The sequence below is a fragment of the Xenopus tropicalis genome, chromosome 3 (genome assembly GCF_000004195.4).
Source record: "Xenopus tropicalis strain Nigerian chromosome 3, UCB_Xtro_10.0, whole genome shotgun sequence".
In the NCBI taxonomy this organism is placed as follows: Eukaryota; Metazoa; Chordata; class Amphibia; order Anura; family Pipidae; genus Xenopus; species Xenopus tropicalis.
Window position 1 is genome coordinate 77666684 of NC_030679.2, and position 15417 is coordinate 77682100.

Sequence of the window (15417 nt, forward strand, 5' to 3'; positions counted from 1 at the left end):
TTTCTTTCGATTTTTGCTGGTACAGTTTTAGAAGATGTAATGCAACATGTTTTATGTTTTTTTATGCATGGTATCTTAGAATAGAATGTATTTGTAATCTGATATCAGAATTTATGATCTGAATTTATGAAATGGTCAACTGATTTTTCACTGTAAGGTCTGGTGCTACTCGTTTTCGCTGGAGTCAACGATATTATACATCAGATGATGAATGGGCTTTGGACAATATTTATATTGGCCAACAATGTCCTAATATGTGTAGTGGGCACGGCTGGTGCGACCACGGCATATGCAGGTATGTGTTTCATTCTCCCTCTGTCTTAATTCTGTTCTTCCAGCAACTTTACCATATTCCTGATTCAGTACTCATTAATTCTGGTGATAATTTGGGGCTAAAATATGCCAGATACACATGTAAATACTTTGGCATTCAAAGAACACATAAGGGAACGATTTTTTCAAATTTTTGTATTTAAACACAGCATTGACAGGGATGTAGCAGGTCCAGAAATGCCATAGGAACTAGATCTCATGTCGCCCTCTGATGCACATGCGGAGGACAGACTTCCCCTGCACCAACTGTGAAATCAATAGGCTAGAGGGAGTGTGCTAGAGACAAATCTCAAAATATATTTGCTAAATGACAGATTCTCTGAATCCAAGATTTACAGTAGTTTGGAATTCAGCAAAGTCCTGAAATGTCTTGCAGAATTTTCATTTGACAGAATCCTTAGTGCTCAGCTAAACAGAATCTGACCCTTAAAGTGATGCACTTTAAAACACTATACAATTGAAGGTAACTAGTTTTTTTTGCTTCTGCATTTTTGAGATTTTGCTTAGAATGTAAAGTACATATTATGGTTCAGATTTGAAGTCGGACAAATCATTTGCTGAGGATTCAGTATTCAGCCAAATTTAAAAACTAAGGTGGCACAATTGTTTTGGTAGTTGATTTATAGCCTTACATTATGCTTGAACAGAAGTCATAATAATTATTATTGCACATGCTTGAAGTTTTTGTTTTTTAAAAGGAAAATATACCACATACAATACTAGTATTAGACACCACCTGGGAGTTCTGTGGAATGTATAAAAGCACTTGGTCTCTTTATGAATTTCAATATTGTTGTGGAGTTTTACTAGACACGGTGATGTTGCTTTAAAGCTTTAAAGTTTATTATCAGCGCACATACAAGAGAAAAATTTATTATTGACACAAATACAGGAGAAGTATACACAGATGGATACTTCTGCCTAATACTGGCCAAGGCTAAACTTATATAGATTTCCTGATATTACTTACAAAAAAGGGGCTTTAACTCATGAGAGAGGCTTGACTATACTTTAATAGTAAAACCTTGAAGGCAGAGCTCACGTATGCTTTATCAGTAAAAAATAGTTTTGTTGTTGCCTGGGTAGGATTTATGGTTCCCTCATGCAGCAATCCAGTGATTCACTATCACTTACAAGGTCAATTTCAGAACTTACGAATTGTGTTTGTGTTTAGTTGCTATAGACACAGTAAAGTAATATGTCAAATAGATTTTATATGCAATATATGATCTCCCTGTGTACCACTGCCCTTAAAATTAAACTTTTGAAAACCCAGATATTGCTGTTTTGCCTATAACTTGGATTTATGCTGGCATTTATTATGGTATTGTTTTATTACTAGTGGAATGATGAAACAAGTTGTCAGATTTCAGAGCTTCTGGATAACTAGTATCCAGATATCATATTGCATGCCTTTAGTGAATGCTATTATGTGTGGAACAACAGATAAATAGAATGTCAAAACCAATACAATTTATTTAAATCAATGTAAAACAAATGTAGATCCAGGCACTTTATTGTGTTATACTATGGTGTTTCTCTCATTTAAAAATGTAGTTAAATTGTTCTTTACACTACTTACAGTCAGTTCATTATTCTTATCTCAGTTTGTTAGTAATAAACCCTAGAGACCTTCTAACCCATTTCTTTGCAAATGATTCTTAATATTTTTCTTATTTGTCTTAATAAATACTCTAAGCTACATAGAGGCATATGTACTAAAGGCCGAAAGTTTTGTATTTTCACCTAAAATAAAAATTTGCCACACTATTGCCAATTTACTGAAAGGAAAGTGCAGCAAGTTCTGGAGAATTAACATTACATTGTAAGACATTCTCTTTGCATATGTGAACGTCCACATCAGGGGAATTTCTTTCAAGCAAATATTTGCCCATTTAGAGCACAGCAACAAATATTTCACCAAGTAATTTCTGTAGATTGATAACTACCATTATAAATAACAAGCAGACACTTTTGCATCTCATTATCTAAATCACATCTTTCATGCTAATTTCCCATATACCTAATTTCTTTGTGGGATAAGTTTCCTACAGAATTTAGTAGACAATTTGCCACATATATAACAACAATGCATATCTCCCAACTGTCCCAATTTTTAAGGGACAGTCCCTCTTTTAACAGCTCAACCCACAGTCCCAGATTCTTACTGAAAAGCCCCTCATTTCCCTTTGATCTCCTGCATTCCCTCTGATCTCTGATCTCTCTCTCTTTTTCATTTTCAAAATTTTGGTAAGTATGACAATATGTTGTGAAAATACAACTGAGGATTGTGTGAAGAGATAGACGTGGAAAAAAATGCCCCAGTGTCAATCCTATTAGTATTAATAATTTTAATCTTGAAAAGAGCTACATACCTTTTAACTATAAAATAAGGAGCTCATTTTGGGGTGTTTCTATGTTTTTAAGGTGTGATTCAGGTTATCAAGGTTCACAGTGCCTTCCCGAAACCTTATTGCCTTCAACCATAATGTCTGACTTTGAAGGTTTAAATGGATGGGAGACAGACTGGCTGGAAGTGGTTGGAGGAGAAATTGTAAAGCCAGAGCAAGGCTGTGGAATTATTTCATCTGGTTCATCTATGTATTTCTACAAGGTACCACTTTATAACCACTGAACTATTCCTATATACTGTGTTGTATATGCAGAGAATACCTTCATTTACATATTATGCAAATTCCAAAGGTGTTAAAAAAAACTTTATTTTATCTTTGAGGTAATTCTGTGATATCTAAATATGCTCTACACCTCCATCAGGGACCAGAAAATGTATATGGACATGGTTGGATGAATAATGTACAAGCTGCTGTTGGTGGTTATGTTTATATGAAATCTGCAGGAAATTGTATAGGTGTCGACCAATGTTATCACAGTGGTTTAAAGTATAAAATTGGGCTTTTGCTTTACAAACAGAGCAGAAACCTCCCATGACGGCACACTATGGTTGGTGACAGTTCAAAAAAGGAAACTAGTTTGAATAGCAAGAAAGGGCACACACTTGATCAAGGCACACCATATAAATGATAAAATAAACTATACTTTATTAAATTACTTCTAAAAAGTTGTTAAAATAACATACACGGGGAATAGGAAAGGTTAAAAAAGAAAATCCTATGTTTGTTGGAATTGGAACTGTTTCACTTTCTATATTGCAACATTGTAACAGTGTCGCAGGTAGGGATTTTTTTGCTGTGATTGTTACTAAGGAACAGTTAAATGTATCGCAAAAATGTATCCGAAATAAAGGCCAAATTGATGTGCACCTATTGAAATAATTATTTTCCACCTACGTTGTAGTGATATAGTTTGCTGTTGGCTTGGGTATGATGTAACTATGTGAACTACAACTCACTCAAATATTCAGCTGAGTGTGAATGACGCATGGTGGTTTTAGATTCTTGAGGTATTATTGAGGCCAAATCCCTACTTACCTTAGAAATCTTTGATTCTTCACTAACACATGCTGCTATTTAGCAATTGACACAGTGCGATACATTTAACTGTCCCTTAGTAACAATCACAGCAAAAAAATCCCTACCTGCGACACTGTTACAATGTTGCAATATAGAAAGTGAAACAGTTCCAATTCCAACAAACATAGGATTTTCTTTTTTAACCTTTCCTATTCCCCGTGTATGTTATTTTAACAACTTTTTAGAAGTAATTTAATAAAGTATAGTTTATTTTATCATTTATATGGTGTGCCTTGATCAATTGTGTGCCCTTTCTTGCTATTCAAACTAGTTTCCTACTACATTCAAGTGCACCCTAAGAGGAAGCTATAGTGCGAGGTTTTTTCAACTTTAAGTTCAAAAAAGGATGCTGTAATTCCAGGTGACATATTTGATGTTCCCTGTTTTCTGTTAATGTATGTGCTGAACATAACCTATAGTATTGAGATTACCACACTAAATCTCATTAGCAGATGCTGGTGCAGGGTAAGATGAGCATATATTTATTACTGCTGCTAAGGTTCAGCACCGAAGCCTACCAGATGGCATTCGTTCACAGGTACCACCAGCTGTGCTGCTGTTCTGATAGCAGCTCCTGCTTTAAAATTCCCTTCTGCGTCCATGTCCACAATGTATTCTAGGAGCAAATACAGAGTGCTGCTACTACAAAAGTGGTACAACACATCCTTAGAATATATCCTTTGAACAATATGAGTTAGCAGGTACCACCAGCTGTGCTGCTGTTCTGATAGCAGCTCCTGCTTTAAATTCCTTCTGCGTCCATGTCCACAATGTATTCTAGGAGCAAATACAGAGTGCTGCTACTACAAAAGTGGTACAACACATCCTTAGAATATATCCTTTGAACAATATGAGTTAGCATGAGAGCATGGGAGTCAATACAGCCTAGTCTTGGTGTTTGTGACCATGGGAGAGTCCAGTTTCATACTCTCAGTTCTACTACCACAATTACATATATAGTTAGAATAGGTCTAGTTTAGTTAACTCTGCTGCATTTTAATTTATACAGCGGATATTGATTTTAGTACTTTAAGCTTCAAGATACTATATTAAGTTACAAAGCCACAAATCAGAGATCCCATGTCACCAAGTCCTCCCCCAGTAAAGTTTCTGCATTTCTACACTTCCTCCTAACCTTAGGGAAAGGTTTACCAGTCATTGTTTTGTATAGCAAATACACCCACCTTGTTGGATTCTTTTTTATCTGAATCCAAGTGCCTGGTGGAATCCAGACCTCTAAAATCACATGACGTTTGGTCATGCAATCAAGGGAAATGCAAGTTTTTGTTGTGAACATTTCTTTTTAACCTTCCATGCCCTTAATAGCATATGCAAATGAGGGGTTGGCTTCAGTTTGGGATTCGGCTGAATCCGAAAATAAAGGATTCAGTACATCCCTAATAGCAAAGCAGCAATTGCAGAAAGCAAGGATGTTGGGGTTCTAGGGGTTGTTGTTCAACAAAAAGGTTATACATGCCTTCTGTAAATAGTAAAGAGGAGCTAACGTTTACATTTCTGATCTATATAGGGTTTTTTCCTGGTGGTCAAAATGAAAAAACATCACTGTCCCTTTTATCTACATAGAATGCAAAATGTTCTGATGTTAACATTGTGGAAAAAAATGTCCCAAATATTGGAATCTCATGTAGAACAAAAATACGTAGTCATATTTGATGAAGGGCCAGCAATATTAATTGAGCATTTTCAAAACCTAAACATCCTGCTTTGTGAGCCAAATGTGCAGGGGCTAAAAGGGAAACATTTAAATCCTCTCTGGTATGGGTTTATATGAATAGAATGCTTTTAGGAAAGAATCTATCACTGATTATGAGGCAAATTCTTGGAACATAATCAAAACTCCTTAGGAAGCATATAAATCAACAAATCATTAACAACTATGCCATGTATGTTGTAGAAGAGCTGCTGTTTGGCATCTTGCTGTTTTCATGGCATGGAAATTTTTTATTTGGAAGCATTAAGCTGTAGGTATCTTTCTTAAGTCTATGGGGCAGATTCATCAAAATGTAAGTTTAGAGCTTAATACATAAAAACTCACCCATGTTCTGTCCATGTTCTAGCATGTTTATGAAATGAGTTCTACCCATTACCCATTAATAAATATGTTTCTAAAAATCCCATAGATATGAATAGAAGATTGGTGAATTTTCCAGTGGTGAAATTTAGGGGGCCATTCATGAAAGCACAAATTTTGTGTGGTTAAAAGCACGACTGAAAAAAAATCAGAGCAACCACAATAATTTCTGCAAAATGTCAAATGGCTTTGAAACTTTAATGTATGATTTTGGAAGCCTTCCATTGGACTCAATGGCACTCTACAGCTCCAACCTGGCCAAAAGACCACGATACCAAAGCTTGAATGAATTCCGAAATGGTAGTAGTCTTTGCGAAAAATACTTTTTAACTTTTTCATGGAAGTTAACGAAAACCACGAAAAAGTTGTGTAATTTTAACAATATTATCTTGGTCATTATGAAAAGTTCTATAAATTCGAAAAAATATGATTTCTTCTGAAAAATTGGGCTTTCATGAATGGGCCCCCCATATCTCACACTTTGATAAATCTGCCCTTAAGTGTATATTTCACATGTTTTATTACTATTTTCCTTTATATAGACCTATTGTCTACTGCAGCACTTTACAGAAGTGGATACAAAAAGTACATAAACAAGCAGCAACCCCAGATTAAGTCCAAAAGAATCTTTCTAATTACTATGCATTAGAAAACAGAAATTGTACAGTGCCGCTTTTGCCTGATGCAGTTCAGGCATCCCCACCCTTAATCATGGGCTTGGATACAAATTGAAGACATGGCAGTTTATGTATAAAAACATAAAAAAATATATCACCAGGATAGATGCACAGTTGCCCTGCTCAGGCCCGGATTTGTGGAGAGGCCACAAAGGCCCGGGCCTAGGGCGGCAGAAGTTTAGGGGCGGCATGCCGCCCCGCCGCAAAAAAAAATGTAAATTTGGCTCCCATACGGAGCAGTCGGGACCTCTCCCCACTGCTCCGTATGGGCGTTTTAAGGAACGCATGCGCACTGATGGGGTCGATTTCGCGCATGCGCGGGGGGGTTTTTCGCGCATGCGCACTGGGGGCCGCGCTTTCGCGCATGCGCACTGGGGGCGCTTTCGCGCATGCGCATGGGTGAGGAGGGGGCGACCGACAGGGGCGGCCTCGGGGCGCCCAAAACAGAAATCCGGCCCTGGCCCTGCTCACTAGAGCTTACAGTCTAAGAAGAAGAGGAAGTGATTTGGTTCTCATACATAAGACATAGCCAGAACTTACAAGTCAGGCAAAGCCCCCCTGTAGTTACCCCTTATATTTCTAGAACACTGGACCATCCACAAACCATTGGAACATGTCGCTGATGTGACTCCACACCACTGAAATATTTTATTAGTTGATAGTTTGTAAGTAGTACAAAAGTGCAGCTGTAAAATCTCCAAGGCCTAGCTGTTTAAATACTGTTCAGATGTGACACAAGGGACAATTTACTTGTGAGACTACTAGAATAAGAGAAAAGCACTGTGTAGTGCTTTAAAAGTAAAGCCAGAGAGATTTTCACATAGCACTTGAGCACTTGTCACTGCAGGTCATCAGCATCATACAAATGACTGTCTAGGCTGTCCTTAGGCCAATGACAAATGAAAAAGAGAGAAAAAGATAAGAAATTGTAGCTGCAACAGAAGCACAATTAGTGAGCATTAAAAAAGTGTCTATGGCTCACATTAGAGCTTCGTGCTGACACAGCCACATTTCAGTTTGGGAAATATTGGTGCTCTAGACTGGGAAGCAAAGTTGCTGCCTCTTCCAGTAACCATAGTGCAGGGCACTAAGAGGTACAAAAGTGAACCTCTTAGGCTAAGGGCACATGGAGCATTTGCTCCACTGCTTTCAGCCTGCAAGCTGGGAGAAATTGATTATTCTCCTTATGCACCTCTGTAAACCTACACTGACAAGTATAGCTTCCGCCTCTGCTCAGCTACACAGAGCAGAGCTGAGCAGGGATCACCCCAAAACCCTAACTCTCATACACTGGCAAAAGCACCATGTACCCTCAGCCTTAGTTCTAATGCAGAGAGCACATCTGTTCAGAGTCTGGAAGCCCTCTGCACCTCACTCCATTTTAAAACCACCCATCATGAAATTGTCTATGCCCCACACCTGCCCCTCATGAACACAGCAATGCCAAATGCAGGCAGGAAATGCAAGTCTCTGCACTCCCAAATGGAGCAGCAACTCATTTTGCATGATATATAAATATATATTTCTTTTTTGCCTTCCAACATTTTGCCCATTTGAGTAATTGTTATATCTGAACTTCCATAATTCTTTGCATTTCAAAAGGATGGCAGACGTCAGCTGGTTAGCTTGGACATGGACACCACATGGGTTGATTTCATCCAGTTCTACATTCAGATTGGCGGTGAAACCACTTCATGCAATAAACCGGACAGCCGAGAAGAAGGAGTATTATTACAATACAGTAATAATGGTGGCATCAACTGGCATTTGCTGGCAGAAATGTATTTCTCTGATTTCATTAAATCTAAGTAAGGACAACTGGCAACAGTGTATATATGATGTCTATATGTTTAATTATTCATGAGCAATTGTGGCTGTATTAGACAAAAGTAGCTGGTCCCCTGTTTTTCCATTTTATGCTCCCCAAAATATGCATTTTTATTTTTTTAAGTAAATATAAACTGTAAATTATTTTCTATATGCTTTTGTACCAAAAATGATTTGCTTAAATATGCCAACATACTGATTTGAAAAACAAAAGTAGTGATTACTTTCAGAATACATTATTAAGAAATTACCTGCATTCTGTTCGGGTGTGAAAATGTGAAATCGTCAGTTTTATACACCACGCAAGATATGCTAATGTCTTTGTTTCCTTAGATTTGTATATCTTGAACTACCCAATGCTGCCAGGACTCCCTGCACCAGATTTCGCTGGTGGCAGCCAGTGTTTTCAGGAGAAGGGTATGATCAGTGGGCAATCGATGATGTCATAATTTTATCTGAAAACCAGAAACAGATTATACCAGTCACTTACCCAACAATGCCCCAGGTAATGTGTTGTTTTATATATATATATATATATCTCATGTGCAATGCCAAACGTTGGCTAGAGTGATGTCAAAGTCACTGGACATTGGTAGCTATGGAAATGTGTCCACTGGAGTGAAAAATGGCATTTTGTTTACCATCTGGCAGTCTGTCAGAAAAGTCTGGGTTTGGCAGATGCCAGGGGAACCCTGCATGCCTGAATGCATAATGCTAACGATAAAGTTTGGAGGAGGAATAATGGTTTCGTTTGTGTTCTATGGTTTGGGGTAGGGCCCCTCCACTGAAAGCAAGGCTACAGAGTACAGTTACATTTTTAACAATTCTGTGCGTCTTAATTTGTAACATCAGTTTGGGGCAGAATCTTTCCTGTTATGGCACAATAATGCCTCAGTGCACAAAGTGAGTCTATACAGAATGGTTTTGCTGAGATGGAAGTGGAGGAATTTGACTGCCCTACACAGATCTCTGACTTCTACCAGAATAAACACCTATAAGGTGAATCCTAATGCAGACTACAGGCAAAGCCTGGTCCCCAACATTAGCACACAACCTAACTAATGGTCTTAGGGCTGAATGGAAGTAAAGCCCACCAACAATGTTTAAAGAGTTGGTGAAAATCCCAGGAAAGTAGAGGTAGTTATAGCAGCAAAGAAAAAACTAACACTTCTGTTGTCCAGCTGGTTTTGGCCATATAGTCTATCAGAAAACTTTGTATATTTTTCCTGTTTGTTGAAGAAGATGACAGGTTTGTTAATTTACACAATAGGTAGTATCCAACAGAGTATGGTTACTTCTGTCTTTATAATATTGCCACATCCTGCAATGTTTATTTTACATTTTTAAGCACAACTCTTTTTTCTGTTTAGAACTTTTATGAGAAACCTGCTTTTGACTACCCTGTGAATCAAATGAATGTCTGGCTAATGCTGGCAAATGAAGGAATGCCTAAAAATGAAAGCTTCTGCTCTCTTACCCCTTCTGCCATGATATTTGGGAAATCAGATGGTGATCGATTTGCAGTTACCAGAGATCTTACATTAAAGCCTGGATATGTCCTTCAGTTCAAGGTACTGTTTTTATGCACTTATTTGTGATTATTAATACATTTTCATGTGTTTTGATTGAGATTTTCATAAGATGGATAGAATGATCCCACCCCTCCTTTACCTTGTTCCATTGTGATGTGATGGATTCTGGATCTCTTTCCATAGTGGGTGGTGCAGAGATCCAGAGGCAGAGGGGCTTCAGCTTCCAGAATACATCATTTCACAATGAAACAAGATGAGGGAGGGGTTGGATAAATGTATAAAACACATTTATATTTCTTTTTATAAGTTCATATAATTTTCAAATTCTACATAAGCCCAACTCATTGCTACCTTGCTCCCTTTCTATTGTTCAGCTCAGCAGTGAAATGTGACTGAAGTTTAGCAGAGCACAGGTCACATGGCTGTGACACCCTGGGAAATATGGATAGCCCCATGTGAAACTTCAAAATTAAATTTTTGAAAAACAGATTTCAGTGCAGAAACTGATGCATTTTGAAAAACACATGTTTTCCTATAACAGTATTCCTTTACGTTTGGGAGGAGGTACTTTTTATGAAGCTGAAAATCACTTTATGTATGCGCTCATGTAGATAAAATACAACAAGAACAAGAGTCAAGAACAAGTCAAAATACTTACTTTGTCCTGCTACAGAAAAGCATTTGTATTATCAGCGCAGTGATATATGGCCCTGTGTATTGTGTATCACCACAAAATGGTTTTACTTTGGCTATGCATTAGTTATACTCTTTATAAATGTATATTTATCACTTTAAGAAGGTCAAAACTCATCACTTTTTTTTTTTTTTAAAACTCAGCTTATGTGGTTCCTAATCTATATTTCAGTAATTTGCTCTACAGCTATAAAAACTTCAAATTGGGAATCTAAAATCGTACTTTATTTGGTGTGACAAGCTGTTGTTTCTAAACCCTGATCAAATTTTTATTGAGTTTATAATGAATTCCCATTTGTGAATTTCCGGGGATAGGCAGCAATGTAATTTTAATGAACTAGCCACTGCTACATGGTCCTTACATAATTGGTGAATACTGATAATGAATAATTTACAAGTAGAATTATTAAAGAGATCAGATGTTTACAGGGAAGCCTTGAAAGATAATTTCCATGGTTCTAAATATAGGACACTCAGCCAAAAGGACAAAATAATATACAATAATGTGTAATCTTCACGAATCATCCGCATCATCAGTGGTATAAGGAAACTGTTCTTACTAACATAAGGGAAAGTGAAATATTTTTCTTTTTCTTTTTCAGTCTTTATTTAGGTTAATTAGTTGTGCTTAGACACCTCACAATTTATCTATGTATTTCTTTCTCTGATGTAGTAGCCAACATGAATACTGATTGGTGCTTTTATATAAAATAAATTATTTGACCCAAATCTGTATGATATTTTTTTTGCTATATAATAATTTGTCAATAGCTGGCTGGGGTACAGGAGTTCATGAGAACTTCTTTAACAATAACTTCAATTGCCAACCAGTAGCCCTCTAGCTATTGGTGACCTGCATGTCCCAGAATTCCCACAAAAGCTTTCAACAGCCAGGGTATGCTGAGAGATATAATTAAACATCATATGGAAGGCTGCAGGCTGGATATGCTTGTGTCAGAATGACTTAGATAATCCACTCATCAGTTCACCTATGCTTCTCTAAGGATATGTTGAAGACATGTACAGTTAGGGGGCCTGAGGACAGGTTCTGGAAACACTTTATTAAATGCCTTGGAAAAAAAGTTGCACAGGTTCCTTATAGGCCATATTATAAATGATTAAGGCCTTCTGTGTCTTTCAAAACCCTTCTACAGAAATGTTGGTAAATACTGAAGGTTTGTAAAGAAAGAAAGTCGTTGGTACCATGCTTCAAGTTAACCCATTGATTAAATGCAAACATTTTTAGTTTCAATAGCGTTAAACAAACCTGTCAAAATCATTAACACCTTTCACATTAACACATTTCATGTACAACTTGTGACATTGCAGGGACAGGTGTTTGTGCTCACAAGCCTTCACACAGCCTAAATAAAGAAGTATTTAATCATCCCTTTTTTTCTAGAAACCTTCGCCATCTACTGAATTTAACCTTGAGGCAGATACCTTAGAGAGTAATATATATATAGCAAAAAAGGGAAAGTTGTGCCCAACCACTAAATTTTAAACCATTAGGCAGGGGTGCTATGAGGTTGTTGTTGTATATATGTAAGTATGTAGTAGGAAAGAAAATGACTCATTTCATATACCAAAAACATAACTGTGGCCAGGAATCCTGCTGATGCTACTGCTTTTAAGCACTCTGTCTTTTGTTCTCTGCCACTTCAAGTGGGACGGTAATTTGCCCTTCTTTTTGTGGCCTGTCTATTACATCACTTATACTGAAACAGCGGGAACTGAAGGACACAATAGCCAAATACATATTGTATTATAATTTAATGTAGTCTCCGTTGGCAACTCAGTGTGATATTTGACAAATAAATAATTCTTCAAAGCCATAACTGTGCTTAAACATTGGAAAGAGTTGGAGAGTCAAAAGGGTCATATATATATATATATATATATATATACAAAATAAATGAATGACAAGACTCTTGGTGCTGGCTGAGGTTTATTTTGTGTATGTTGTATTTATGTACACAAGGGCAGCTTAGAGTGAGGTGCTGTTTGTGGACATCAGTTCTATATGGTAATATCCTTATATTTTACAATAGGCAGTACATTATTCACTATATAATGAATTTGCTTTTGGGTTTCATAGCAACCGCCTGTCACCAGACAGCATGGGTTGTGACAGATGTTTCATGGCAGAACTACAGTGGCAGAGAAAATGCCTGGTGTGCTTTGAGCCTTATAGTTTGATTTACTGAATATATGCACAGTTGCAATGCTAATTATATATTAGGAGATCTAATTTTTGTGATGCCTGCTTATACCTGATGCCAGAGATACGTGACTAGCATTAAAATATAATGTTTGTAGTGTTAGGCAGGGTAAAGAAGTACTGGGAAAAAATTTACTTTGCTCCATTTTAAAGATTTTGTAGTTACTTGTGTGCATAGAGAACAGCATTCAGATAGTTAAGCCCCTTCCTTTAATTTAAAGGGAAGTATGCTCCCTTTTTAACAGTCCTTAAATTAATAGAGCTTGTATTAAACATACTTTTCGCCTACTGTTTTACTTGCTTGCTCTTAACTGGACACTAGCCACTTAGGTGGTGTGTTGGCCCCTGCGGTGGCAGCCCCATTGGGCCTCGGACACCCCAGTGCGATGCTGAATGGACAAAATCTGAAACTTCAAATAAAGTCACATTCTACGTCCTATTTGTACAAATCAGTGCTCCTCTAAAATGCTCACAATATAATGAGCTGTTCCTTGAAAAAGAGGACAACGTTTAAAAAGTAACTATAACTTCTTGAAAATGGATACATACTACAAACTAATTTCAGACACAGATATTACGTTTATGTTTTGATGACCGTTGATGGGTAAATGAAGTTCTAGCTATCTTTATTACGGCATATTGTCACATTGTTAAAAGATCCCTTCTGAAATCCGTTGTTTATATGATATGATCAAGTACATAAGCAGGGCTAATAATTCACACTTAATCGTGTCTCTAAAGATTCAAAACATACTTCCTTCAAATTTTGTGTCTTTAGTAGGGACAAGCAACATTTTTTACCAGGCATGGATTAGCAGGCAAGTTCCGCATTTTGCCATTGGTGGAGTTTTTTTGCAAAATGACAACTAAAATTCACAGCGTGTAAAAAAAAAAGTTGCTTGCATCAAAAAAAGTTATGCGATAGCTGCAGTTCGCAAATTTTTTCAAAGTTTCACAAATTTTTTGGCAAAACTGGACAGATTTGCTCATCACTATCCTTTAGTAACATAATATACTATAATATACTATAGAAACAGAAAGGAGCACACCCATCAGGCAAACGAATGCCCTTGGTGCTGGTCAAAAAAATTTTGATAAACAAACAGAGTACCGCACACATAGGGACTTTATGAAAAAACAAAAAGGTTTATTGAAAGAGATCCGACGTTTCGAGCACCAAACTGTGCTCTTCCTCAGGGACATATAATATACTATGACTATTGATATCCTACAGTGACTATTTGTTACAGCAGGAGCCTACCAAATTAGCTACTTGCTTATAAATTGATCTAACACAGCAGTGTTGCCTTTGCCTTGACACATTACTGCCTGGAGCATTATAACAAGAGGGTCTTAAAGGTAACTTATGCATTATTAATAAATAGGGTTTCTTTTTCATTTATTTCATGTATAACAATGTATTAGTGATAAGAGTATTGTGTAAAGAATCTTTTCCTTCAATGAACATTGAAACTTTATGTTCTTCAAAAAAAACATCAGTTATAGCGGCGGCCTTACAATAATATTATTCCGTAATCTGATTTGCTAACAATTTGCAGAATGGGCTACTATAATATATACTACTATGTCTTCGTATACAATACTCAATATGCCTCCTATAGCAACTCTAGTTAAAACAACATAGGGCATTAGGTATGACGGGGTCAGTTTAAAACAAGACCTGCAGCAAACCCTTAATCTGCTCCCATCTGATTCTTTCCTTTAGTTGAATGTAGGTTGCACTAATGAGTTCAGTGGTATGGCCCCCGTCCTTCTCCAGTACTCCCACGATGCTGGCTTGTCTTGGTCATTGGTAAGGGAAGGCTGCTATCCTGCATCTCCAGGAATAAAAGATTGTGAAGGAAGTTCTCGAGAGTTAGGAGAACCAACGTCTTACTACACTGGAGATTATGAAGACTGGACTAGAATAACCATTGTGATTCCACGATCTCTTGCTTCAAGGTAAGTTTCTTTCTTAGCATCATTGTAAACACCGTTTTGAGTTAGTTGTTTTGGTTGATACCATAAGATTGCAGAGGGGAGATACGTGAGCCTCACAGTTTGAGATTTTCATTGTTCTCTTTCCCATTTTCTACCTTCCAGAAGCTATATGAGTATTATTTGTGTACTGAAATATATTAAGTATTTACAGTAAGTACACTCAAGCACAGCTTGCATATTTTAGTAAAGCTAAGTATATTTTTAGCCCATTAAAATAAAGTGCTCCTGTCATTTATTATTTTCCAAACTCCTTGTGTCACAAAAAAATTATTGTATTATTACTTAATGTATATCATTACTTGCCTTTGCAATATTATTATTCTGTAATGTATGCCTTCTACTTATGTCCTTCCCCATGAGCATTATGTAGCAGCTCCTGTGTACTGCAGTGAAATTATTATAATTGTAAAAGCTGCTTCATAGAAATAAAAGAATTGGGGAAAAGAGAAAGCAATTTAGACTTGAGGAAAAGCAGGTTCAACCAAGAAAATGCAGCCATAGGTTTTAGAAATTTCATACCCCATCTGTACATAAACATTTGTTTAACATC

The 15417-nt window shown here is 36.9% G+C and overlaps 1 protein-coding gene across 5 annotated transcripts in view; it reads left to right on the forward strand.

The window, feature by feature from the left end:
* Positions 1 to 15417, forward strand: part of reln (reelin) — a 258716-nt gene that overhangs the window by 182352 nt on the left and 60947 nt on the right. For all 5 annotated transcript variants that reach the window (XM_031897689.1, XM_012958659.3, XM_012958660.3 and 2 more), the window contains 6 exon segments: positions 158 to 295; positions 2761 to 2947; positions 8196 to 8401; positions 8754 to 8925; positions 9791 to 9991; positions 14593 to 14828. In XM_031897689.1, the coding sequence (XP_031753549.1) occupies positions 158 to 295; positions 2761 to 2947; positions 8196 to 8401; positions 8754 to 8925; positions 9791 to 9991; positions 14593 to 14828 (1140 nt within the window).